This window comes from Trachinotus anak, unplaced genomic scaffold (assembly GCF_046630095.1).
Source record: "Trachinotus anak isolate AG129_WGS33_773 ecotype Australia unplaced genomic scaffold, CSIRO_AGI_Tana_v1 ptg000008l, whole genome shotgun sequence".
NCBI lineage: Eukaryota > Metazoa > Chordata > Actinopteri > Carangiformes > Carangidae > Trachinotus > Trachinotus anak.
Window position 1 is genome coordinate 28,120,924 of NW_027273859.1, and position 27,133 is coordinate 28,148,056.

Consider the following 27,133-nt stretch of genomic DNA (forward strand, 5'->3'; position numbering starts at 1 on the left):
GTTCACTCATTTATAACAGGAAGCCTTGTGACTAATGGGAAATATGGATTTTGAAACACATGGGCAAGCTGCTCTCTGGAAAATGTAGGATTGAGGCTTTTGGAGTTTGACCCGAACCAGAGAAAAGTCAGGATGTTTTGCCGTCTGCTGCTTTGATTTGGACCTTTCTGTTTCTTGTACATCCCTCAACTTTGCAGAAGTACCAGTGGAGCTCCCCTCGAAGCAAAATCTATTCTTCGCTCGCCACTCGAGCACAGTTTTGATCACAGGACTGTTCCCTTTGTGAGCAACAGAAACTATGTGAAGCGCAATTTATCTCTGAGCTGCACTGTATAGATTTAATATGGCTGCCATAAACACACACAGGAACAACGATCCACTCGGTTCATATTTGAATGGTATTAGATCAAAATCAATTATTAGATACTTTCACTCAAGTATGTTGACTTTGATTTAGAATTTTACTGTTTTAGAAAATGTATGACCATTTTTTATTTTTATTCCACCAAATGTTTTTGTGCTAGTTACTTCTCAGTATTATTTAGTATAATAATATAGTAGTACTAGAATCTGAGCTGTCAGTGTTGATCTGCACTGACTAGCTATAACATTAAAGTGTTTGCAGGTCAGTACATTTATAATCCATCAGAGTATGAAAGGGGTCAATCTGCATGATGAGCGATTCTCATTTTTCTGCAAATGTTTTTGTCCGATTTGTTTTCCAGGTAAAATTTTATTTGTAATGGGGTCATTTTACAGGTCAGTCAGAGCCTGAGGCCAGATACTGTAACAGGACTGAAACAAACAGAAGAAGTGTAGAGTCAAAGTGAATTTAATGGACATTTTAACGTCACTGTCAGTTTCTGTTGTCCAGTGATCCTGGAATAAAAAAACAAAACAAAGCCAGATATGACCACAAATTTGGAAATGATCATGGATGTATGAACGTGACCCCTCCTGAGGTGATTGTGTGTGTGTGTGTGTGTGTGTGTGTGTGTGTGTGTGTGTGTTTTTCCTCCCTTCTGCTGTGGACTCTCTTTTGTCTTGGCTGGAAAAACCCCAGCTCTCCTCTCTGCCTCCGACCTGAGGACTCGTCCTCAACATGTGAGGTATTTATTTTGCATTGAAGCTTCCCCCCGCGCTGCAGCATGTGCTGGAGACTCACAGGGTCGAGATGCCTGCAGAGATGTGGGAGGAAACAAAAGAAATCATCAGCAGAGATCTCCTCAGTCCCACCAACCACCCCCCCCTAACGCCAGGAGACATGAAACCTATTATCTTGATGGGATCAGGCAGCATCCATCTTCATACTGGACTGCATGTGATGACAACGATGACCCTCAGAGCAACATGCCACCAGCTTCAGAGCTTCCTGGCAGCAGGCTTGGAGCAAATGGTTAAATTAAAAAAAAAAAAAAAAACACTCACAAACCGGCTCTTGTTGTTTCTCAGTTCGGTTTAATACGACTGTGATTTATTTATCAGACGGGATCTATCTGCTTGTGTGTCTGTCCATCCACGCATCCATTTTTTATCAAGCACAGGCCCCAGTCCTGTCATTTCCTTAATCATAACTTCAATTATTGCCTCGATCTAATGCACTAACTTTTAATAAATCATACCAGTTGACACAGGCCCCCAATTGGTGTGTTATTTATTAGTGGCCAGATGCAGGAGCCAGTTTTGGGGGCCCCATGCACTTCAGCTCATGCAGGGAGTTGATATCTTTATGGAGGAGGCAGACAGAGATACCATAGCGCCACCTGCTGTCTTTACAGGGAAGTAGAGGCTGCGTTTTGTTTCCTCTCCGTCTCGACTCTGAATTCATTGCTCTGCAGCTGCGAGTCTTTTGTTGCAGCCACACGGTGAAACAGCAAGCGACAACAACCGTGAGTCACTCAGCTGCTTATGCATGTGTATTTTTGCAGAGGTGGATGTTGTTTGTGTGGTTCTGGTTTTCTTTTATTTGCTTTTAAATGTACAAAGGTGCAGAATAAGTCCAATTAAAAACACAACATAAAGGGAATCTGTGTGGTCTCAGGGTTTAATATGCTGATCATGTAATTGTAATATCTCCAGTTTGAGTCTGACACATTTGTTATGTGTCACTCCCCTTTACTCTGTCAGCTCTACTGTTAAAGGCAAAAATGGATTAAAGAAATACAGACTACAAATACAAAAAGCACATAAAATAATAATAAGTGTGTTGGAAAAATTGCAATTATTCACAATCAGATGGAAAAAAAATACAAAATAATTTTTTTAAATGATCAATTTCAAATAAAATTATTATTATACATGCAAAATTACAAATTCTTGCAAGATACATTTTGTTTTTAATTTCTTAATATTTTATATCAGAGGAGGCAAAGAACTGAGTTAACTGATCAGAATCACTTTGATAGATCAATGCTAATGATGATAATATTTATAATTACAGCCTAAGTGGCCACATACTGTACAGGCAGTGCCTCCTCCTCACTGACTGACATTAAATTCATCAGTTTAATGTTGTTTTATCTGGAAGCAGCTCGTGGTCACCGGGCCCTCTGCTGCTCGGCTCTCGTGCTGATGTCCACAGCAGGGACAGAGTGACCTCCACAGGACACAGAGTGAACTGCAGCCTGATGTCTGTCATACCAGATTTCCTTCATCAGTTTTTACTTTTTCGCTGCTGAAGCAACAAAATCACAAGAAACGAGCTAATATTCAGAAAAACCTCTGTCTGTATTTAATGGACACTGAATGAGAGTCTCTTCAGTTGAGCAAGTTTTCTTTTCTCACTTTACACGATCCATCAGTTTCATTTGACTTCCAGGTTAGATTTATGCAGCAGTTAACATCCATGAGTTTGATCGGTTTCGCTGAAGAGGCTGGTGTTTATCACCCACACTCAGAAAGTTAGACTCTCATATTCACAAGTGATCTGCAGATTAATTCTCTCTTCAGCAGAGGAGGGAAATAAGAGACGTCACAAATTACTGCAGTGTTTTCCTCAAAAAAAAAAACTAAAGAATCAAAATCCTCTTTTTTTCTCAGTGAAGGTGAAAAATCTGAGAAATTGAGCTGATTGGCTCATTGCTTTGACTCTGGTGCTACATGCTAACAAGCTACAAAGTGCTTTAAAAGACAATGAAAACTGAAGACGAAGAATAATACAGATCTAGTCTGTATAGTGAAATCATTTTCATAGATCATGAAAATCACAATCTCTAAAACCCTGATATTAATGAGCATCTTAATTCATCTCTATCTCAATCCCAAAGAGAAGTTTGGATTAGCTTCAATAAAAGTCTGTAAAAATGTACAGATAATCTCAATGTGCTTTTATCACATTTTAACTACTCATTTAAATTTGTAATTAATTGTTTCTATGTTGTTTTTCTACCAGCAGTCGGGACCCAAAGACTCTCAGCCTGTGAACTGTTTCTAAAAACAGTCAAAGTTAAAGACAACGAGCCTGAGAAGGAGAGAAATCTTTTTTTGCACCTGCACCAGTGATTTGTGTAAAACTGCAGAATGTAAATGTCTTTAAAACCCACACTTTTCCAAACGTTTTCCACTTACACCGGTGTCTTCAGTTGTAGCTACACTCAACCTACTCGTGTAAATCAGCAGGGATTTCTTTAAATCTCAATATCACTGCACAAATACTGAAAACAGTTTCAGAGTTGTTATACTGATATTTTTATTTTTACACATGCATGTGTATTTATACATGGTATATGTGAATCTGTGTAGGAAGGAAGCTGTAAATCTATTTTGTAATATTTTTTTTACCCTTTATTCAACCATTAAGGTCCATTCAGTTTGTCATGTGATGAAGATGATGAAGATGCAGCTGATGTGACCTGAGATTATTTTCTCACTTAAGCTTCATTAATTCACTAATGAGTCTCACAATCACAACAAAAGCCATCACACACTTTTACACAAATAAAAAATAATCACAAACCGATAAAGACTGATGAATGAGTGTCTATAGCTTCAGTTTGTGTTGCAGCTCATCCTGTAGCTGCACAGTTCTTCAGTTTCCTGTCTCTCTGCAGACTGTTCCAAGAGGCTGGAGCATTTCAGTTCTCCACACCACGTCAGAAACCTGCTGCTACGGTGTTTGAGCTGCAGCGTTATGTGGCCCCGACCAGAAACAAGTTGTTTTAGGTGAGTTGTTATAAAAGGTACAAGTAACAATCATAAAAAGCTTTTTCGGTTACACAAAATACACAATTATTTCATTTTTAATCTAAATCTTCTTTGTAAAACTGAAGAAAACCAATCATGTATCCCATGTAACCCTGCAGAAGAGGATAACTGCAACAGCGCATATGCAGGTCTAATCTACAGTCAGTTTTATCATAAAGGGCTTATTTTTGGTATTGTTCTGGAAATAAAAAAATAAAATAAAATATCCTGCGTACATACTCTTTGTGTCAAAAAGCTTAAACAGTTTGTCTGAGTGACGAGGATGAGCTTACCATTTCTGATCCATTAAGGATTACCAGCAAGTTTTGTCCGGCTGCAGAAAGTGCAACACGTTGCAGCAGTTGTTGCTGTTGCAGGGCATTAATCTCATTCCCAGCAGCAGCTAAATGTCCTAACGCAACCACCCCGCCCTCCTCCGTAATCCCTCCACTGTTGTAAAAATTGTTTTCGCTTTTCTTTTTCGAATCCCAGCAGGAATTACAAGACAGGGGACCAGATGTATCTTCTAAAAAAAGTAAAAGGAAGCCCAAAGATTAAGACTAATGCCTTTCAATATTGTTATACATCTGAAACTTTCAAAAAAAAATAAATAGTACAAGGAGACTAAGCAACAACGCCATTTCATTCCCAGAAAGAGCTCAGTGGTCCAGATGCTACGAGGATAGATTCAGACATTAGCGCTGGAACATTTGTTGATGCAACATTTCATTTTTACTTTTTCTTCCCCAGTTTGTGATGTACTGCTCTGCATATGGCCTCCAGGCAGAGAAATGCATCATGCCTTACATCGTTTCTGCGCGCCGTCTCTAAGCAGCTTTAATTGTTTACCGTTTGATTATCTACATGGACAATACATTTTGAGAAACATGAGTCAATCTTTCAGGTTTTAGCTCAGCAGCTCATCTCCACCTGTAGCTGCACCACACCTAAAAACAGGCAAAAAGAGAATTAAAAACCTTCCTTAAAAACCTAAAAATCTTTCATAAACAATATAATCTAACACTTATTTAACACTTTAAACAGCTGTAACCCTGTTTAGAGTCCAGCTGTATATTCTGTGTAATTCTGTAGCTTCATTTAAGGCCACTGATGAGCCTCTGTGGGCATTTTCTTCAGACAAATGTCTGATGTAGATGGATAAATGTCCAATTTTCTAACATGTTGGAAATGTTCTCCTGAACTGCCACCAAAATGTGTCCTCTGAACACTGGTACAGTTAAACAGGGAAACAAGCCTCGCAGTTACAGAATCAGGGTTAGACGTTTAGGGAGGCGGAGAGTCACGGTCTCATCCAAATCATCCACCAAAATAAACCTGGAGCTAGAAACTGCACAGTTGCAAAATCAGTATGGCCTGTTTATATATCTCCATGGGATTTCCATACTTAAAAAGTGCAATGTTGATGTAGAGTGTTTCTGAGAGGGCACATTCATTCTTTAAGCTTGTGTAGCTTGGTGTAATGTCGATACGGGGACGGGATGATAGGTCAGAGGTCAGTTTGTTTTGTCACCAGTAACAATCAAAACCACCGGACAGTCAGAAACCTGTCTGACACAAATAATCTTTTCCTGATCAATCACTGTAGTCGCCCCTCTAGAAAAACAAACACACACCAAACCGTTACTTACCATCGTTGTTTCCTGGATGAGAACGTTTTAGGGTTCCTCAGGGATCCTGACGAGGCCCCATTTCAGTCACAACTGGAAGAAGCCAGTAAGGTTTTTTCCCATTAAGCGTTAATTTTTTGATATGGTGCTCAAATGTCATTACATCAGAGGAAGACCTGGGTTAAAGACAGCAGTTATGTCAAAAACTTCAAATGAAGCAGGTCCTAACCACATGTTGAAATATAGACACTTAAATGCTAAATTTAATTCTAATCTGAAAGTATTTTACTTTTCAACCAGTTCTAAGGTGGTCAGGCCTGACCAGACTCGTGAATCTCTACTCACTGGGGCAGTATGATCACAAATGTTCCATGTAGCAGAGATCAAGCAGATTCGTCCTGATTTTTGGTCATCTCCTCGTGCCTGTGCTGGTCGTGGAGGTTTTCTCAGGCTGGTTCTTTTCAGGAACATGTAAACAGAGTATTTTCACACTCCCTCCCTCTGTGACAGTCTGACTTCACCCCCAGCTCAGTGGGAAGAGCAAAGAGCTGTCCCCGGCACTTTGTGTCAAGGCCTGGAGCACGGTCAGCCTCAGACATCCAGACATCCTCGATGTGAAGAGAAGCGAATGGGAGAGGAAGAGAAACTCTGTGTGACACACAGGGGGAGGAGGAGGAGAGGGGATGGGGGTGGTTGGGGGGGGGGGGGGGCGAGGCCGCATCAGACGACTGCCGAGCTGCATCCAAGTGTCAGTGTCCCAAAATAGTGGCGAGCGACGACCAGACTGAAGACACCAAACAAACAACAGCTCTCAGATCGAGTAAACATCGGCGAACACACAGGACACGACAAACTGTGAAGCCTCCCTCTGTCTTCCGGTCTCGTTAATCAGAGCTGTGGAGAAAGCAATCGAAGGGGACACCCGTCCTATTAGAGGAGGTTGCCGCCGCCTCTCCCCTGCTCTGACCGGGGTCCTCGCAAACACTTTGCCTTTGAAAAAACCATTGACAAGCTCCCTCTGTGCGGTGCTGTGTGGACACAGAGGACAGAGTCTTGTCTCCAGCAGATGTCTTGTGGCGCCGACTATAAATAAAGCCAATGAGACCAGCCGGCCGCTGACGAGCACAAGCCGCCGCGAGGCCGTGTTAGCTTTGCAAAGGGCCTGTCTAGTCTTGGCACGGCAGGCGGGCTAACATTTGGCGGGCCCTGCATCTAAAGCCTGTGATGCCTGTGAGCTTTGTGTTCAGGGTTTGAAAAGAAAATAAAGATTTTAGCCCCTAGATTTGAATTTTTATTTTTATCAAAGTTGTTTTCCATTTAGTGGCAGGTGGGAGAGGAAACTGTGGAGGAAGCTCGGTAGAAAAGGAGGAAACGAAAACATGTCATTGCATTGTTCATTTCTCCTCTGTGCAGTAACTTACAGTCAGTTTAACATGTTATACACCAGTGAGAAGAGGTATAACATCTAAGTATTTACCATAACCTAACATGCCATTAAATGTTGGGCCGCAGTCAGAGAGGAGTGCACCAGTGTAGCCTTGTGTTTCATTGATGACCCTGACAATCCCAAAGGACATTAGTAGCCCGGGGGCCTGTCTGTCTCTATTTAAACCAGTCTAACAGCGCCTTGTTTGGAAAGGAGAGACTTTCACTTGCCAAGACAGTGTAGGCAGCCTCAATTAAGATGTAATACGGTGCCATTTTATTGCACATTTCATAGGACGCATCCACAGCTAGAGCTTCATGAGAGGAAATATCCAGAGATGGCCATAACATGGAACACTTACTGTATCTCCGCAATAATCATCACAAATGTGATATTTCAACACTGATGAAACGGCTGATACACAAATCAAATCACCCTGCTTTTAGAAGAAACATTCAGAGTATAAGCAGGAGTGCTTTAATTTCATGTTCCATTACACGCCGCCGAAACGCACAATTACATCAAGGCACATTTCTCTACGTTAAGTCTGACAGAAAAATGGAGGACAGAAATCAAAGACAAAGATCCAGGAATAATAATTTAAAAAAAAAAGGGCTGACGACAGATTGTCACAGTGAATCAGTGAGGAGTCAGGAAGAAGGTGGTGGGGCGGGAGAAGGGGTGTCACCCTCATGAAAAACCTCCGTCAGAGTCCAGAGAACACAGTGTGTGTGTGAGGGAGGTGTGTCCTCTATCATGACAGCAGCAGATCTTTAATCCTTTTTAGACGACGGCTGCACCTTCCCAAAGGAAACCCATCGAACCCTCCTATCAACATTTCTGACCTTTGTAAAAACCGCTGTAAATACACAAGATGTTGTTCTAACAGGCTATAGGAGGCACCAACTGTGTGCCATTCACGTCACAAATGAACATGTTGTTTATTCAGCACACAATCAGTAATCTGGTTGAAACAGTTACTGGTGTTAAAAGGATTACGGGGGGTGGGGGGGGGCGACTTTCCAGATTCTGGTCGTCATAGTGATGTTGCAGAGATGCTGCGCAGAGGCACTGGGAAGACTGTCAAGAAATACTCCCAGTTCATGACCCCATATAAAACTAGAAATCATGCTGACAGAGTACATGCTGAGCTTTAGAGGGGGTGGGGGGGATGGGGTGGGAGGGGGGTCCATTCTTTAATCTGAACAGAACCAAGCTGCCTGTTTCCCCCGTCTCTAGCCTTTAACTACGTCCTGACTCCAGCTCCTTGCTCCATGCATCTGGCACTGGGATACTAAGTGCAATACAGTTTCAATGTTCCCAATTCGACCCTTTCCTGTCACTAAATAATAAGAAAATAATCTCCAAATACACTGATGAGATCTGGAAGGTGAAGAGGTGACGCTGGCAAAACAAAAACTTATTCTGAAGAGAAAACAAACGGTACATTGTGTTTTCTGTCTGCTGTGATGTGAAAGTAATAGAGGATTAAATGGTTGGTTTATCATTTTTAATCATGTGAAAGTAAAATCATTTGTTGATCACTTATTCAGTCATGTGTTGATATGGATTGTTATAATAAATGAATGCCCACTGTTCTCCTCATCCTGTTTATGCTTAAAGGTCAAAGGTTACACATAGTTTGTATGTATCTTTATTTGTGTTTGTGTCTAAGGACATATATGCATGAAGCAGACTCGTGCATGTGTATCTCGTGGGCGTTATCTCGTGGTTATACTCATAAACTGATATGTAATCGACTAATCTGTGTCCATTTCTTTGTCCTATAAAAAGTTTAGTCTGACTCTGTTTGTGAGTCCTCTCCCCTTTTTATCAGTATTAATCTCTGGTCAATCAGTGCCTGTGCTTTTATTTCTGTGTCTGTGTCCAGTGTTTTAATGGAAACCCCATGACAGCAAACATCCACCAGTGTACAGACAGCTGTCCTGGTCGGTGTTCAGTGAGGGACTGTTAGAGACATTTTGTGTGTCCTCACTTCTGGCTTTATCTCCAAGAATCTGGCTCAGCTGTTGGTTTGTTTACAACCTCTTTGTCTTTTCATATTTCTTCATCCCAGTGTCCCATATCTTTGCATTTACTTTGGTGATGTTATCACAAAACTACTAAAACAAGTTGTAATAAACTGTAATTAAAATAATAATCTGACAGTCGCTGTCTATCTTTGACATGTGGTGGTCGCTGCTTTTTTGTTAACTGACAAGGTTTGGATTTGTTCCCTTCTTGTTAACTGAAAAAGAAAAAAGGCAGTAAGAAGAAACCCTATCTACCCCATCTATTCAGAAACTTTAAATGTTTTGTTTCTTCTTTGCCAGAGGCAAAAACAACAACTGAAGTCAACTGATTAAAGATTCAGGGGAAAGAAAGTAGAAGAAAATGACGTGTTGCACATTTTCCCTTTATGTGTGTTGCTTATTTTTTAACTGTTTTCCCATCAAAATCATTTGCAGCAAATTACTGCCAAATGTAAGCCCACAAAATCAATTAATAACTAACTCAAGCAGCGACTGCAGCAGCAGGAGATTCTTGTTGTTTGCCCTTGTATGCACGAGTTACTATCTTAACTTGGCAGCTGACACTTTGCCAGAGTGGATGTGCTGAGAGGTGTATTAGAAGTGATAATGAAGAACACACTTCCACTTGAGAATGAGGCAATTAAAGTGGGGGTGTAAACAGCAGAGGGAGGACTGAGTGTGACTTCGCTCCTGAGGGAATCCTCCAGCATCTCTCACACCTGAGAGGTCTGCAGAGAGCGCTCGCTCTGATGGGGATTCCTGATGACAGTTAGCGACAGGAGGATGTAACACAGTCGCACGGTGCAGCGGGATGACAGCCAGGAGACTGAGAGCTGCACTCAGCGGCCTACATTCAACACGGGCCACACCTGCACACTCCAGCATGCATTTAGACCCATGCTGTGACATTTCAAGGTCCCTATATTAGATTAACACAAACATAACATACAGCATCCTCAGTCAAATCTGGTCACAGTTCAGTTAAAAGGCAACATTTCCTAATGAATAATAATCTGGAGAGAAGTCAAGAGCCACAGTTAGTGATAATGATAATAACACTGCACTGCTTGTGCTCGCTAAATTACCTGTAGGTGTGAATGTGAGCGTGAATGCTTGTTTGTCTCTATATGTCAGCCCTGTGACAGACTGGCAACTTCTCCAGGTTGCATCCCACCTCTCACCCAATGTGAGCTGGGATTGGCTGCAGCCCCCAGAGGTTGCTATGTGCTTAGGTAAAAAGTAAATTGAAAGAATGGATAAAGCACATAATAAGTATTTAAGATGATAAAAATGCAGATACATGCCATTTAATGTCTTGATTTATCCAATCTTAATCAAACTACGGACAGACATCATAATGAGTATTGATAAGTTTGAGAAAAAGAAAAGGGAGAGAGAGAGAAACAGACCTAGTAGCACACTCAAAACTGCATAATCTGGCAATTAGCAGTAGATACTCAATGTAAAATCCACCACGATCCATCATCAGATATTAAAGGATGCACCTGTAATGAAACACCCGCAAAACTGTGAAATTTTCATTTGTATCCTCAACAAATTTAAAGCAAAATAATCACAATTCTTTTTCAAAGTATGACAATAAAAACTAAATGTAAAAATGTGTGATGCGGCAATGTGGGATCAAAATGAAATATGGATTTATTATATAATACGGACATGGAATATTTGTTTTATTTGCTGTATTTATGAATGGGTAACTTCAGGTTGTTCAAAAATTCAATATTATTCAATACCAGAAAAAAGCGCTAAAGTTAACTGTTAGTCTTGTAAACTTTAAACCTACAAGAAAAGTTTAATCTCAAGGGCACTTACTAATTCCTCCTGGGTTTTTCCCGCTGCATCACGGCCTTCATCAGCGGGGTTAAAAACGTGTCTGTGGGGCAGTTGTTTTCACTCAGGCAGGCCTTGGGCACACTGCTGGGGTCCATCACTGATGACGTCTCCGGTGATTTGGAAGATGTTGTAGCCGAAACTTGACAAACATTACGTTGTTTTTAAGTCAGTGTTAACTTATGTTTACAAATGCGTAGTACGTATAATAAGCCCCAAAATGACACAAACTACACATATAGCAAACTGAAAGGTAGGTTTATTGTTAATTTATTGGCTCTGAACAAAGCGGCGTGTTAGCTAATAGCTAGCCTATACTAGTGTTAGCCTCGAGCTGTAGTTAACAGCAGTTGCCAAACCGCGGTAGAAATTGTGGTATTTTAAGATTTACACGGTCAACGACAGTATTATTTACCCGATAAGATTCACCTTAAAACGGTTCTTAGTTCAGTTGGTGCTTTTGACGTCGTCGGCCTATAATCATTTTCAAAGCGAGCAGGTTATATCAACACATTAGAAAGTTAACATCGATGATTCAGTGCTCGCCGCTGTCACACTGTACAATACCCCGTGTAATAGTGAAATTACCCATTATTGGTGGGCAAAGACTGGGGGAGGATTATCTCTAGAAATTTACATTTTGCTTCGTTTATCAGCTGCTTATTGAATTAAAGTTTAGAAGCTCAGACTTGTTAAAGACCTCCAGAGCCTTGTTCGGGGTGTAACTACAGTTTGGCATTAGTTCTTATCCATACAGTTACAGCAGAGCGGATAAACTGGAGATAGTTATTGTAGGTAACGCCAGGCAAGTGGTGGCTTCAAGGAAGCCAAGTAATGTGAGCTAGCTGATATGATCTCGTCTAGTCAGAGAATCAGCTTTTCCTCAATGCTGTGGTATGTTCCTCCCTATGTTGAATTCAGCATATTGTTAAAAATTGAGTTTCTGTAAGTTGGTCACTTATTCCTGCTCCATTAGACGGTACAATCTTTCATCTGGCACATTGGCTGGTAGATGTGACAAACTTACAAACAACTGACAAAATGAATCAGCATTAAACTGGTTTGTTTAATTAGACTTGTTATGCAAGTTCCAGCTTTAATTGGATCTGGATCTGATTTCTCAGCTTCAGGTCAAACCAAAGCAACCATGCCTCAGAAACTCCAGAAGAGCGCCCAGACAGCACACTACATCGAGCTGGGAGGTTACCAGTACTGGCCTGTGCTGGTGCCCCGAGGCATCAGACTGTACACCTACGAACAGATCCCAGTGTTTCTGAGGGAGAACCCCTACATCACAGATGGATACAGAGCCTACCTGCCCTCCAGACTGTGCATCAAGAGGTGAACAGCTTTACCAATCAGTGACTTTATTATTCATCTTGTAATACTGTATTATTCCCCAAATGAGACGTTGTGTTTTCTCTTGATCCTTCTTCAGGGAAGTCAAAGTGCAGAGTCAACTCTTGTGTTGCTCAGGGATGTTTTAATTAGCTGTTTGTTGCATATTTCATGCAGTGTTTCAATGCGTTTATAAAATTAAGATCAGCATTTTCATCCTCACAGAGCACACTAAAACTGCAGAACAGTTTATTTAAAAAAACACCATGAGAGCAGGATGATTTCCTTTCAACAGTGCAGGAAAACAAACATTGTCTTCTTGTCCTTGGCTGCAGGAGAAAACAATCTTTCTTTATAAATACTTCCTAAAAATAGATTGATGCCCTGAAATACAGACAGGCTTTACATTTGCTTTGACAAAGATTGATTTTGATAGTGTGAAGAAACACAGCTGATTAATCTGAATCAGGTTTATTCTTGGTCCTTGCCAGAGTTTGCAAGTTTGAATTTAAATACTTTTTTTTGAGCTGTGCAGCTGAGGTTACTGATGTCAGTCTGTAGTAAGAGATGGATTAAGGAGGAGAAGAACTGACATATTCTGTCTGATTTTAAAGTCTGTAATTCCTTTTTGCAGCCTCTTCATTCTGTCCAATGAGACAGTGAATATCTGGAGTCATTTTATTTCAGCCATTACAGTGTGGTTATGATGTCATCTCACATCCTCCGCTTTTCCCCAGTTGGTGGCTTTAAAACTTACAAGTAGATTGCTTAGCTGATATTAAGTCTGTGCTGTATTCACAGCTGGCATTCATAATGCTGTTTTAGTCCATTTATTATGATTATGATTATAAATGCAAACTATTGATGGTTTCATTTGCTTTTGTCAGTTTTAAGTATAAATATCTGAACTCATACTTGGTCACGTTTTGAAAACTAATTCTAACTATTTGTTGTTCAGTTAATAAAAAATGAATAGGGATTCATTACAAAAGAGATTTCAGGTCTGTTTCTGTCACCTTCACATCTAGCAAAGTTTATCTGGGTTTGTTTAAGGTTGTGTTGTGCTTTCAAGCCTCAGATACAACAAGGTGTTGTAACCTAGTGTTGAGCAATGTGGTGGTTTCAAATTAGCCACATATCTTGGAAACTGTGTATGTGACAGTTGTGTGGTGTTACTTTAATCTGAGAGGTTACAGAATAACGTCAGACCTTGTCCAAAATATTGGCAGATATTCTCAGAAAATTAAAAATAAACGGGGGCTGACGACCACAGTCATCACATCTAATAAAAAAAAATTAGACTCTGAAAATTTGGAATTTTAAAGTGAAAAGTTTTTGGGACACGTACATTTATATCACACCCTTTGCTGCTGTGATGTCTGACTGTCTCCTCTCTGCATGACTCAGCTGTGTATGCTGTGTTCGGTGGGTTACCACCTGTTCTGCTGCCATCGCTCCGAGAAGACCAGCCGCCGCTGGATGGCGCTGGATTATGCCGGTGTCTCCATCGGCATCCTGGGCTGCTACGTCCCCGGAGTCTTCTACACATTCTACTGCAATAATGTAAGTTCCTCATGTTCAGCCTGCAGTCACCTCTCTGAGTCACCAGTGTCCAGCATCTGCATGATGTTTGAGTTTTATTTTTTCTTTATGTTGACTAGAGAAGAGTAGGCGGTAAATCAGGTCAATCACAAGCTACTTCGCCCCCCAACACATCAGATCAGATAGGATCAACCTCATTGCACAGTACAGACCAGTAACTGAAATATTAGAAGACTGGTTTCCTAACAGCTGAATGGTTAAGCCACACAACCACAACATCCCTGTCGGCTTATGTCCTCTCTGCTGTCAAATAAAAACAAAAATGCCAGAAAAACAATCTTGAAAAACACAGGATGGTACAAGAAACAATTAAACTCAAAGGTACTAAACACTGTATACACCTGTATAAAACTGTACCTGTAACTGCAAAGTGTATTAGGACAAAAAAACATCAACAATAAAATGAGAAAAGGAAATAGAAATAAATAATTAGATATATTAGAATAGATAATTAGACAGCAGGTAAGGTGTCTTCATATTATCAGCATTTGCTTGAAGCTGTCTGTTGAATGATATGTCAAATGAAGTTTAGCCTTTGATCTCACTTCCCTGAGTATGTAAATGAATGTGTCAGTGTTTCTTGCTGCCAATACATTTGCAAAGATGATTAAATTTACTCAGGGATTCAACAGAAAAACTGTTGGACTTTAAACTCATAAGCAGGGTTAAAGTTAGACACCAAAGACAGGTTAGTCTCGAGCTTTGTCAGACAAACCTTGTATGATCTTAAATAATCTTTTTTTTTTAATGCATTAACTTTGAGAAATATAAACAGGTTTATCCACATAACCTTTTTTTAATTTAACAAAAGAGTCAAAAGTTAAATTTAGTCTAAAAAAGCAGCTGTAAAATAATATTACCTTCAAAGTGACAGTGTTCTTTTTGTTATACTGCTGCCTGTGTAGTGGTTAATGTTTCCCTGCAGCCGGTGTGAGTTGAAGTCACCATGGAACCTGGGACTCAGTGGTGGAGCACTTGACTCTATTTTCTTCTGTCACAGAGCCAGTGGACCTTGTGTTTTTCAGTCTGTTGTTTGCTCCACTACATTTCTATGAAGTGCTTATTACTGTGATGCAGAGCTTTTAGTCAGTGGAATGAATTTTCTTTTATTTTGAAAAACGAGCGCTGTTCGTTCAATCTTTATTCTAACTCACTGAGGTACAGTCAGATGCATATTATAGATGATGTAAATATGGTTATGTGAGAGTGTTAAATGCGCGGAGAGTTTAACATGTAACCGAACTCCCTGGAGACTTTTCAGCTCCACATCCTCGGCCTTTGAGAAGCAGTAATTGAATAAAGCTGAAGTGGAGCCCACAGTCTGGCTCTGCTGATTGACTCATTGTTCCTGGTGAATAAGCGACATGACACCTTCGTCGCGCTCGCCGTTTGGAAAACAGCCTCTGATGACACAAGCCAGTTTCAGTTCCTTATTCCAGCCGCCCACCACCATGTTTTTTTCTGTCGGTTTTTTTTTTCTTACTCCTGAAGTGTTTGGCTGTGCTCCTTACTGTTCGCTTTCCCCCGCATATTGGAAGCGCCGGGTTATTTTGCCCCCAGAACGCAGCTGAAATCTGCTCCAGCCCAAACCAGATGGCTGCGTTCACGGTATGGTCCGTCACTCCTGTTCCCCACCATATGACGTTCGCAAGTCTGGTAGCCGTCTCAGCGAAGGCCCCCCCCCCCCCACCCCCCCCCCCCTCCGTCCTTGCCAAGACTGGGGCTCTGCTTCTGGGTGGCTCTGCTCCTGTGGCAAGCCAAGTCCCTACAGAAAAACTGATTTTTATATTTAGCTAGTCAAAGTCCTGTCTCGTCAGAGTGTTGTGGAGATGTAGATTTGGAGGAGAGAACACGGTGTCTGTTCGGAGAAGAGCTTGAAAAGATTTTGGCTGGAGCCGAGCGGGGCCTTGTTCCTGGTGCAAATTTATTCACTGTGAAATTCAGCAGGACTCGTCACATGAGGACGTGTGACTGGACGGAGGCCTACATCCACACACACGGACAGAAGGGACTGAGAGTGTCCAGACTTCACACACTTACTTATAGAAGTTTAAATATCGAGTGCAGATCTGAGGACTGGCTGCAGCTTGGCTTTATATTTTCATGTATATGACAACAACTGAAGCAGTAGGAAAGCAGATGGACAGATCTTCACAGTTTTTTTCCAGGAGGTTAGTTGTATCATTATAATGCCAATACAAATAAAATAAACCCATACATGAAATGGCTTGTTGTGGTGAGGTGTTAATTAAAAAGAGAGAGAGAGTGAAAGAAATGAAAATGACCAACAAATACCTCAGTGATTGGATCACAGAGAGCAGTGCAGGGCGGCTAATTAACAATTATTTTAAATGAAAAGACATGAAGCAGAGGTGGAAACACCACAGCTCCATCACCTGAGTCACAGCACAGATCCTCCGGTCAAACATGAGTCCAGTGCCTGGGAAAGTTGTTCAGTCAGATTTTTACTTGAGTAAAAGTTCTGGAGTACTTGATTATAAAAATACTTCAGTATTGAAAAGTACACCATGTTGTATTGTTCCACATTTACAGAACCTGCTGACTGGCTGTAATTGTAGAATATGGTACAAAATAACATGATGATTGGCAGCAGCATAAAAACAACTACTGCTCCAGGCTTCTGTTTAAAGGTTCATCTGGAATTAAACAAATGTTTCAAACCTCGACACTTTTAAGTTAGACATGAATCTTTTTAGGCAGAGATGGCGTTTGGTTGTAGTAAACACAGCAAACATTCAAAACATTTCTAAATGTTCAAACATGGACTGAAGCTGAGGCCGTGGTCTCTGGAGAAGAATCTTCTGTCTCATCTTTATCTGAAGTCGCCATCGTTAGGACTCTGACAGGTTCAGTCATGATTGACTGTGTAGGAGTTGGCTGTGATTGGTTCTTTTCCTGTGATGAACACAGTGTATGGTCTGTCACATTTTTCAAAATAAAAGAAGATTCATTCCTCTGAGTAAAAGCTCTGCTGCGAAGTAACGAGCACTTCATAGAAATGTAGTGGAGTCTTTTTGAGTGTAGTTGAATGAAAGTCAGAAGTTTACAAAAGAAATACAGATAAAGGGAAAATATACTGAAGTACAGTACTCAAGTAAATGTACTCTGTATAAAACAGTTAACAGCAGCCGAAGCAGGAACAAGGCAACATTCGAAAATGATCATTTCACTTTCTGTCACTTGATTAAATAACTAATTGTTTGAGCAGTAAAAAAGAAGCTGAAGTCAATGTGCAGAGGAGAAACCCACAAAAATAAGGAAATGTATTTTAAAACATAAGGTGTTCACGAGGACCTGAGGCTTTAACTGAGTGTTAAATACAGTTAATGTGGGTCTGATTTTTATAATAGTGTTTGCTTCTGCAGCCTGTTTCTACTTTTAACGGATCATTCACCTGTTTTTCTAAAGGCCTTGATTTCATTTCCTTTCATGTCTGAAATAATTATAGTTTGACACAGTGAAGATGTGTGTGTTTAATTTATTATTCATTTGTTTGTTGCTTCTTAAAACCAGTTAAAACTCTTAAATTGAAGCTGCCACATGTAGATGCTGACCTTTGACCCTCCTGTCCCTGCAGTACTGGCGGCAGGTGTACCTGGTGACGGTGCTGGCCATGATCCTGGCCGTCTTCTTCGCTCAGATCCACCCTCATTACCTCAGCAAGCAGTGGAAGCAGCTGCGCTCGCTCATCTTCTGCTTGGTGGCCGGGTACGGCCTCATCCCCACCGTCCACTGGATCTGCCTCACGGGGGGCTTCTCCTCCGAGCTGGTCCAGGTGAGCGCCGCGCGCTCCCTCACAACCACCACCACATTCACCGCCGAGACTCTTGCGTTCTTTGAGACGTTACATTTAATGTTGAGCCTTGTGAACCTTCAGTATTTATTCAAATCAATCTGCAAGTTGAAAATGACTTGTTACAGAGGAAAAAATGTTTTGGTATTATTAATAAAGATTGGACTATATTTCTCTCTTTCTACTGATCAGCTGTTCCAAGTGTTTTTGCTCATCATATTGATCCAGTTGGACTCTAAAACCATCCTTCTTCACTAATGTTATTTATACTAATAGCTCGCTCAGCAGGGGCATGAGTCGTTGTTTCAGGTTGCTGATGTTTTGTCACTTTTCTCCGCACACTGGTTAAATAATATTTTTTTCCTCCAGGCTTTTGTTCCTCGTGTCCTGGGGATGTACTTCATCGCAGCATTAGCTCTCATTTTCTACGTCTCTAAGGTTCCTGAACGCTACTTCCCAGGTGAGACTGTTGTATCACTTCCTCTGCAACGTTTTTCAGCCACTCGTAATCACAGCTGTTTGGAACAATATTATGATCAGAAATGATCAGTGTTATAAAAAGGCTCAAGGTTGTAGTTTAATTTTTGAGGGAAACAGCTTTGAGCTTGATAAGCAGAGTTAAAGATTTTCTTTCATGTGACTTGAAAAGTAAATTTTAAGCATCAGCACATTTCATCAGGTGTTTTCTTTAGGTTTCACTAAATATCTGGACAGTTACCTGAAGCACCTCAGCTGATAAAGATTTTACACAAGACAATGTTTAAGACCCATACACACAGTATTTATGTGTTTCTTTATATTTATATTGTATATTTTTTCTCAGTGTGTAAAACTGTCAGACTCTGGTTTCATGTCCTCCTCTGTGACGGCGCTGCAGGTCAGCTGAACTACCTGGGCTCCAGTCACCAGGTGTGGCACGTGCTGCTCGTGCTGATGTTTTACTGGTGGCACCAGACGTCAGGCTTCATCATGGCGTACAGACACAGCCAGCCCTGCCCCGACGCCCCCCAGCACGCCTAGGATGCTGCTGAGCACCCTGGGAGCTGACGCTGTGAGACGGTAAGCAGCAGCCCCACGGTCACTGTACTAAAAGGAGATATTTATAGTTTATTTGTCATAAGGCTTCACTGGTTGTCAAGTATTCTGGGACAAACCTGGTCTAAATATTATAGTTACCAGAAACTCAGACATGTGCAGTGGTACAAAGATTTTAGAGAACACCTGGAAGAAAAGTGATGCATCCAGCTTCCACTCGTGTTACACATCAATATGAAACATGACACAGAAACTCGTTCCAGGTTTCCCAGTATTTGGATGTAGTAAAGGTCTGTTTTCATAGTTAGAACAGAAGCCTCCAGCTGTTCTCTTGGCTGATTAACACTCAGAGTTTTCAAACCATCAGTTTCTGTCTCAAAGCCAGTGGCCATGGAGTTAGTTCACATTGAGAGTTTGAAGGTGATTATTGGCCGCAGCAGCAGCAGCAGTTGTGATTAACGCTGGTGGTTATGGTAATGATTAAATTTTTTTAGCGCTGGTTTGATACCTGTGTGTCTGTGCTGATACCAGAACCTACAGTGACCGAAGAGCCCTCGTCATGATTTAACGGTTAATTCTCCCATTGAAACTTTTTCTTTCTCTTGAGGTTGGTGAATGGCTGCATCGTATCCCAGCATGCATAGGATAGACGGCAGGGGGACACCAGGCTCTCAGTCCATCCCAGTCACCACAGATGGATGTGTGCTTACCTGTGAGTCTCCAGAGGGGACAGAGGAAACCATCAGAGGGTCAGTGAACAGGAATCAGATGTGCGACACATGTCGAGTGTATGTTTTTAAGATAAAACAGGAAGTGACGTAATGGTAGGTGAACGGCCACACTGGCTAAAACATTTTTTACCATCTTGTCAGTTTTGTTTGAGGCTATTGTTGCATTTAAATTTACATAACACTAAAATCAGTTGGAGCTCAATCACTGTTTCTCTGTAGAAATCACCGCAGGTTCAGTCAAGTAGCATTTTCTTTTTTCATATGAGATCCCACATATTTCTGTAAGTGCCTGTAAATAAAACATCATGTAGCTCTTGGTAAATTAAATTAACTGAAATTATGTGAGGGTTTGCTCCTAAAATGCCCAAATTTCATCTGTAGCACTGTTGATTTTTTATTTTCTAAGGTTTAAAAGCCAGTGGTTCTCAGTCTGAGAAGTTCCCCCTGAATCTGTTCAGAATGTAGTGTTGTGCTTTTAAAACACAGCCTTTAAGCTTCCTTCAGTAATTAATCACATGAAATGTCCTTAAAAGGGAAAATGAAATGTTTGAGGTGTTAAATGTCACCGGGTGGATGTGAGTAAACAATCAGTTTTTAGGGTGTTGTCACATTAAATGGTTGAGATGTGCTGACTTAAACTCAACCCTCATCAATTCTCCTGGATTTTCTTTTATTCAACAAACTGTTAAAATCAGTTTGTAGCAGCCTCATGATGAAAACCGCGATGTGGTACCTCTTCATGAAAACTGACCAGTTTGTTTCACTTCAGTGTTCAGATAGAAAAACCAAAGACTCCGAGACTCTGCTGTGGAGTGAAGCTCAACATTTTCTCTTTATCGGTTCCTTATGTTTAGGTTTTTGTCCCTCTGTGGGAACAGTATTAATGTCGCTGAGCGAGACGAACAACAGGTTGTTTAATCACAGGATGGTGAAATGTTGTACTTACCTTGAATCCAGGTACTACAAAGACTCATAAACTGCAGACATGCGAGTATCTGATGCTCCAAAATTGAATGTTTTCTCTATGCTCTTTTGTATTGAGCTGCATCGCCTCTGTTCAAACTGACATGTAGATCAGAGCTGCACAGGACCTTTGAGCCTCAGTGGTCACTGCTGCTGGGAATATTAACAGTACAGTTTATTAAAGAAAACTCCACAGTTACCACACAGATGAAACTATAGTGTAACTGGATGTGAGGTGAGTGGTCAGTGTTTGGGTGTGAGGAGCAGCCACTGAGACTTTGTAGGCCCTTTAACTGTGTCCCAGTTCTAAACTTTAAACTAATACTGATGTCTGCACTATTAGGTAACGTTGACAGTGTATAAGTAGTTTGTTTATTTCTCGTACACTAAAAGATACGAATACACAGCTGCAGAGTAGAGAACATGTTTTGTACAGAGACCACGTTGTGCAGACATTTCAGTTCCTGTGTGTGTTTGTTTTAAGCTTCAGCACCAGTTCAGTGCACTGAGGGAAAGGACCTCGTCTGTCTGTGTTTACTGTCATTGTATAGGATGATGCAACATGTGCAGTGATGGACAACAAACAAACTTAGGAAAGCCTCAGCTAATCTAAAATTCATGATTTGTTTTGAGCACTTATTATATTTGATTTTAAGATTTAACTTGATCCTATTTTGCATTCAGGAGCTTCTTCATCTCAGAATCAATTGTTTTATTCTCCATGTTTCATCTTTTAGTGTATGTCACTGTAATTACTGTCAAGTTACAATTATTTCCAAACTGGGGCAGTTTTGTTTATGTTTCAATCACTGATTTAACATTTTAGAAACCTGTGTCCACATGTCATTGCACCTAATGTTACGAGTGCAGTGTCCGCTGCACTGTGCAGCTCTGCTTTTACTTATCGTTCAAATAGTTACCGCTTCCACTGTGGGTAAACTCAGACGAGTACATGTTCTCCAGCTCATTTAGGGTGATGTGCAATGTTAAAAGTCGACCTTTTTTTTTTTTGCCTTCATTTCAAAATGCAACACAGCCATGCTGGAAAAATGTCATCTTAGCTGAACTGTTCAAATTTTAAAGTCTTAATGCTTCAAACATGAATGCTTGTCCCATTAGTCCTTTAATTACAGTAGATGTCCAGTTGAATGGTTGCTGTCTCATTTTGGAATGAAAGTCTTTTGTTTTCTGTGTGATATTTAATGTTTTTAAGGTTTAGACGGAGACGGATGTTCTCTGGTGTTAAGTTTCAGATTCTTTTTGTGGTTCTGTGTTTAAGTTATTCATTTAAACCTGCTCTGTACTGTCTGTAAACATTTTGTCTTTGATAAGCTCTTGTGTGTCTGAGACTCAATTTGTAGCAAGTTTTGTATCTTGACTTTTCATACATGAGCAATCAAACTGCTGAACTCGACTCTGAATAAAATTAACTGTGTACTGTTTAAAACGTGTAATACTGCTTTGTTTTAAATTCCACTTTACAGCATCCACCTCAAGCTGCACTGAGATGAATCTTATTTATTGCATCAAACAGCAGTAAAGCATGATAAATACAATATAAGATTTACCCTGGTGGAAAAAAAAGTATGTATATCAAATGCCTTCACTGGTGAAAACACAGCAACCTGCAGGTTTAATTCAAACCAATGTGCCAATGGTTGTGTAGGTAAATGCTTAAGGCTATCGACGTAGAGCACACAGAACTAGTTTGTGGAAGATTCAGCGCCGAAAAGTGCTTACATGGAGACAAATGACCTGAATATTACGTCACAGATTTCTCAGTCTTAAATGGGTTTTTGTCCCTTTATGATCAGTTTACCTCATTCTGCAGCAGAGACCTGTGTTAAAAAGTAAGTCTGGTGATATTCCTTTTTTTTTTTTTTTTTTTAGTCGACAAATCCCACAAAAGACCAATAACCATGTATTAATCTTACTAAGAAGTCCATTCCCACACATACCATCCAGCTACTGCAAATACAAGAGCACCAAATGTAGATTAATCCGCCGCTGAAACAGATGCACGATTGCCTCCTGTTTAAGTAACGGGACCAATGGGCTGAGCGCCACAGTGATTTCAGAAAGTGTTCAGAGGCAAGTTAACTCATTAACATAATGTTGGTTTTGGTCTTTTTATGGTATTTGTTGACAGTAACACAATATATAGAATGACACCAGTCTTGTCTTTAGACTGATGGTGCAGTAGGCATTTCATTAAGCATAAATTATTCTAACAATGTTACGAACTCTGATGTTAAGGGCTGAGAAAATAGCAGTACAGTTTAAACGTTTCTGGGGGGGGGGGGTCAAGGTTCTTGAAACACAAACCCTAGGCTAGTGATCTAATGTGGCTTTGTGTTTTATTTCTTCCTTAATACTAACAGAATGTGTTGAGTTGTAACCTCATAAAAATTAACAGTAGTTACATACAAGTTTACTGCAGAAAAAAAGAAGAAGTTAAGAGCCTAAATTTAAACTTGTTTCAATTAACAGATCAAAGTTTGTAAGAAGTACAATAAAATTCGATCCCTTCTAGTATTCAGGTGAAATGCAACACAAATCACAGCCACGTCTGGCTGCGTAAAGACTACTGTGAAATTATGCATAGAGAAAGATCTAATGAGGATAAAACAAAGTGGTCAAGGTCATCTCCCAAACGATTCCACCGACACCAAAGGCCAACGCGGACCGATTGTGTCGTATTTTCCGAGGTACTGTGCAGCAAGGCAGAGCCGAGCTCAGGTAAGGCTTGTGGTGCTAAAAAAAACAGAAGGCAGGCCATAAGGAGCTTTTTGCAGCGAGCCAAGCAGTCAAACGTCAAGCTTATAATCACAGTACGATTTTCGAGTGGGTTTTCTGTTTCTTCCGGTTCGAATGTTCGAACGTTAAGATGCAGCATAAAAGGCCTCTCAGCAAACAGGTACAGCCGAAAGATATGTGGAAACATCACTCACACTCCACAGGATTTAGGTTTTTGTTATTCAAACTGAGAGCTGGAATAAAACGTTCTAAAAAAGAAGCATTAGGACAGTATTAGCTTGTGGTTCCATGACTGGTTGAAAATGATCCCAAACCAAAAAAAGCTCAGGGGTTATTTAACAGCAAATGACAGAGAGGGAAGACGCAAGAAAAGTCACTGCTTTGAGGGAAACGGCGCAGCTCCGAACGGGTCGAGCTCCACCGGCTGTGGGGGCGCCTGCTGTTGTTGCTGAGGTCCACTGTGGATGACGAGTTCTGTGAATGGCACCGCCCCAAAGTCATCCATGATTTTGCTTTCTCCAAGAGCGCCGTGAAGAGAACCCGTCCAGGACTTGCCGTTGGCTGTGCCCATGTCACTCTTACTCTCGCCAAGGCCTTGATACTGGCTGTGCCTGCATCCGTCCTGAGGATGGAAAGGTTTGGCTCCGAATGGGTCTAAAAGGGCCTCGTCTACTGGCAGAGAAGCTCCTTTGTCTTTCCCTTCAGCCATGGTTATATCAACACTGATGTTCTCTTTAGAGTCAGAGGTGCTAAGGAACTCGTTGCTGCTCTGCGAGTCTCTCCGGCCGACCTTTTTGTGCCTGCGGACGCGCTCAGGTGTGCGGTAGGTTGGCTTGTTGGTTTTGCGCCCCCCAGTGGGCGTACCGTGGTGCCGTTTGCCGTTGCTGCCACCTGCTGTGGCCTCCTGCTTGGTTTTTCTCTGGCGTGATGACAGCTTCTGGAGGCTGCGCTGCTTCAGCCTCTGTTGCTGAGGACTCGCAGACTCCTCAAACGACGGCTGAAAGATATCGTCTGCACTTCTCGAGGTGATGGGAGGTGGCGCGGTGGGGCCTGGATGGAAGGGAGAGAAGCCGAAAACGTCAATGCCCTCGGGGGAAACGGGCGGTGTTTGGCCCATGGGAATATCACTGCCACTCTTGCTCGACTTGGAGAGGTTCCGGTTGAATGGCGCTTTGGTAAAAACATCAAACTCATCTGCAGCTTGCTGCTCGTGGCTGACTTGCCTGAAAGGTGCTTTGGCAAAGATGTCTGTGTTCTCTGAAGGCCCGACAGGCGAGGCTCCTCCCAGGAAGGGAACAGCACCAAAAACATCTACAGCTTCCCCAGCTGGAGCAGCTCTCGCTCCACTGGGTGACTCAGGAGGGGTGATCAGAGTCATGGTAGAATCTCCTCGTGGACTCTTCCTAGCAGCAGCAGAAGCTGCTTTACCAGCTGGAGGTTTCTTAGAGCGAATCTTGACTCGTCTGGGGTCGTAGTCCGAGTCAGAGCTGTGCTTGTCATCATCCTCATCACCCTCTTCCTCAGAGTCCATGAGCAGAGGCCTCTGTCCTAAATTCTCCGGCTCAGTGTCTTCACCGTGCTCACTGTTCAGTGCCTCATCCTCCTCTGGCTCCTCATCCTCGCTGCTTTTCGGTGAAGGAGGGTCAGACTCAAAGTCACTGTCGGACTCTTCACCTGGTCTACAGTTGTTCTTCCTGCCTGGCTTGTGTTCCTTGGCTGCAGGCAGCTGCAGATCCTCTGCAGTGGTTGAGACGGGGGCAGAAACATCGACTTCCTTGTTGCTCTGCTCAGTCTTCATTACATTGGAACCTGCAGAAGCGACACACAAATATAAGAGTTTAAGATGTTGCCAGTTTTCTTGTATTGGTAAGAGTCTGGGTTTACTTGAATTTGCATTTCAGCTGTTTACCTCATGCTCTTGCAGATTTTTTGATTAAGTTTAATTAAGTTTTACATAAAAGCATGAGTAAAAAGGAGAATCTTGATACCAGAGGTACAAGTTTTCATTTCCTAATAATACCTCTTGGCCTGTGTAATATGTGGCATTACTGAAATCAGGATTACTTGGCTTCCATTTGGATTTCCCCAAGTCCACAAATACAAATCCCAACAGTTTGTCTAATAATGAAGCAGAAGGAGCGACGAAGGAGAATCACAAAACTCAATATGGTCTGAAAGCTGCTCTGACTTCTCTACTCTGACTCTGCAGTAAGAAGAGCAGGATTATAGGCCAGAGAAATAAGATGCCCAGCTTTTCAAGATTCACAAAATTGCTTTTAAATTCAAATCTCTTGGTAAAAGATTGAAGCTGTCAGTCACTTCCTTTAGACTTAAAAAATAAAGCTTTGTTCAGTAATTACCACTCCTTCTGCATTTCTATAAATTCTTACTCATTTGGCATTTGATGAAAAAATTTGTGCCTTGTGTAAATTTATTTCCAAGAGATTTGCATAACGGCAACTTAGAAATTAGTCTAATTAGCAAGTGGATAGTCTCCAATTATATTGAAAATAAGTTGTGCCATGCACAATGAGCCAATTTATTGTTCCCTATTAGTGGAAGTTCTACATTAGAGAGCAGAGAAAGGGCCCCCTGCTGTGAACACGAAAATGGAAACCTTTCCACGTCTTGAATCATCCAAACTGGCAGGACGTGATGACAGATTAGCCAAAAGCTTTGTTGTTGATAGATGAAACAAGGCAGCAATAAAAGATGAAAAAAAGTCTGGTATAAAATATAATAACACAGCAAACACGAGGTGCTCTGCATCTGTTCGCACAACCCAGCAGGACCCAGATTATAACTTAATCATGTTCACCTCTCAGACTGAGGCGATCTCACCAAACAATAGAAACATCTTTAATCATGAGAGATGTTGGACTGACACAGATTTACGGAAGGATTACAGGTATAAATAAGGGGTGAGATTTTTCGCTTATATGATGAAGAGAAAATCTGATAGAAAGGTCCGACAGCGGGGGGGAGCTTAGAGAAACCTCGTCACACATGCAGCAACTTTCACTGGACCCAGATCGATTTGATGAAGCTGCTGAGGGGCCAACATTTACGAGACTGACTGAACCGAGAGCTCACTCAAGTACAGACCAGTCCTGTCCACAGCAAAATGATGATGATGGAGTTGACTATTTTAAATACTGGGAGGACAAAGCTCCCAGAGAGGCAATAAAATTAAATACATCAACATTTTTGGATATTTAATTGTTTAAGTCATTAATCAGAAAATGTAAAATGTTGCCTGGTTCTAGCTTTTCTAATATAAGACATTTTTCATTTTCATACCATTGTAGTCAATGTAGAAGTGGATTTATATTTCTGTGCAAACTGGACTGTTTGAAGTTGTTTGAGGATAAAACTTCAGGAACATTGAGTTTGGCTCCTTTAAACTGCTGATTCAGTTTGAGACGACACCTCAGCTTCGGTTTGTATCAGGGAGAATCTCATCTCCACTATTTCATTCTAATATCTACATGATCACTTCAGTAACTTCCCAGATGGAGGTTAATGTCTTTCCACTTTGACACGGGAGGATTCATTGTGTCTTTTAGGAGGAATAATTAAATGTTACACAGTGAAAGGATGAAGAAAACGACCTCAGTCATTTCAAGAAAAATAGGGGTCCTGATAGTTTGTTACTGTGGCTTTAACAGAATAAAAGTCTGCCTGTTCAGTCTTGATTAACAGGATTAGATGGATTAATTATCAATTAGCAAAGCAGAGGAATGATCAGGGTCACATGATGTGACCTTTCACAA

At 41.2% G+C, this 27,133-nt stretch overlaps 2 protein-coding genes and 1 long non-coding RNA gene across 4 annotated transcripts in view; 1 reads left to right on the forward strand and 2 right to left on the reverse strand.

Moving 5' to 3' along the window:
- Nucleotides 1-2,422: 2,422 nt before the first annotated feature.
- On the reverse strand, nt 2,423-6,509 carry LOC139623470 (uncharacterized). The gene is made up of 3 exons (XR_011691516.1): nt 6,156-6,509; nt 5,832-5,986; nt 2,423-5,129 (listed from the first exon to the last, which is right to left on the reverse strand). It is a non-coding gene; the product is annotated as an uncharacterized lncRNA (long non-coding RNA).
- A 4,673-nt stretch (nt 6,510-11,182) lies between these two features.
- Nucleotides 11,183-22,050, forward strand: paqr3a (progestin and adipoQ receptor family member IIIa). The gene is made up of 8 exons (XM_071484149.1): nt 11,183-11,373; nt 12,245-12,461; nt 13,093-13,153; nt 13,851-14,021; nt 17,659-17,856; nt 18,244-18,334; nt 18,752-18,933; nt 19,517-22,050. The coding sequence occupies exons 1-7, from the start codon at nt 11,313-11,315 to the stop codon at nt 18,892-18,894; spliced, it is 942 nt and encodes a 313-aa protein (XP_071340250.1). The 5' UTR covers nt 11,183-11,312; the 3' UTR covers nt 18,895-18,933; nt 19,517-22,050.
- Nucleotides 22,051-22,943: 893 nt separating this feature from the next.
- bmp2k (BMP2 inducible kinase) overlaps nt 22,944-27,133 on the reverse strand; it is a 46,112-nt gene continuing 41,922 nt past the window's right edge. For both annotated transcript variants that reach the window (XM_071483968.1, XM_071483967.1), the window contains exon 16: nt 22,944-25,169. In XM_071483968.1, the coding sequence (XP_071340069.1) occupies nt 23,734-25,169 (1,436 nt within the window). In that variant the 3' untranslated portion in view covers nt 22,944-23,733. The remainder of the gene's footprint in view (nt 25,170-27,133) is intronic.

Bases quoted from the DNA above. Each gene is read 5' to 3' on its own strand.
- paqr3a (XM_071484149.1), top strand. From the start codon at position 11,313: ATGCGTAGTACGTATAATAAGCCCCAAAATGACACAAACTACACATAT. The intron at 12,462-13,092 runs GTGAACAGCTTT...TCCTTTTTGCAG, and splicing joins TCCAGACTGTGCATCAAGAG to CCTCTTCATTCTGTCCAATG. The intron at 13,154-13,850 runs GTGTGGTTATGA...TGACTGTCTCCT, and splicing joins ATTTTATTTCAGCCATTACA to CTCTGCATGACTCAGCTGTG.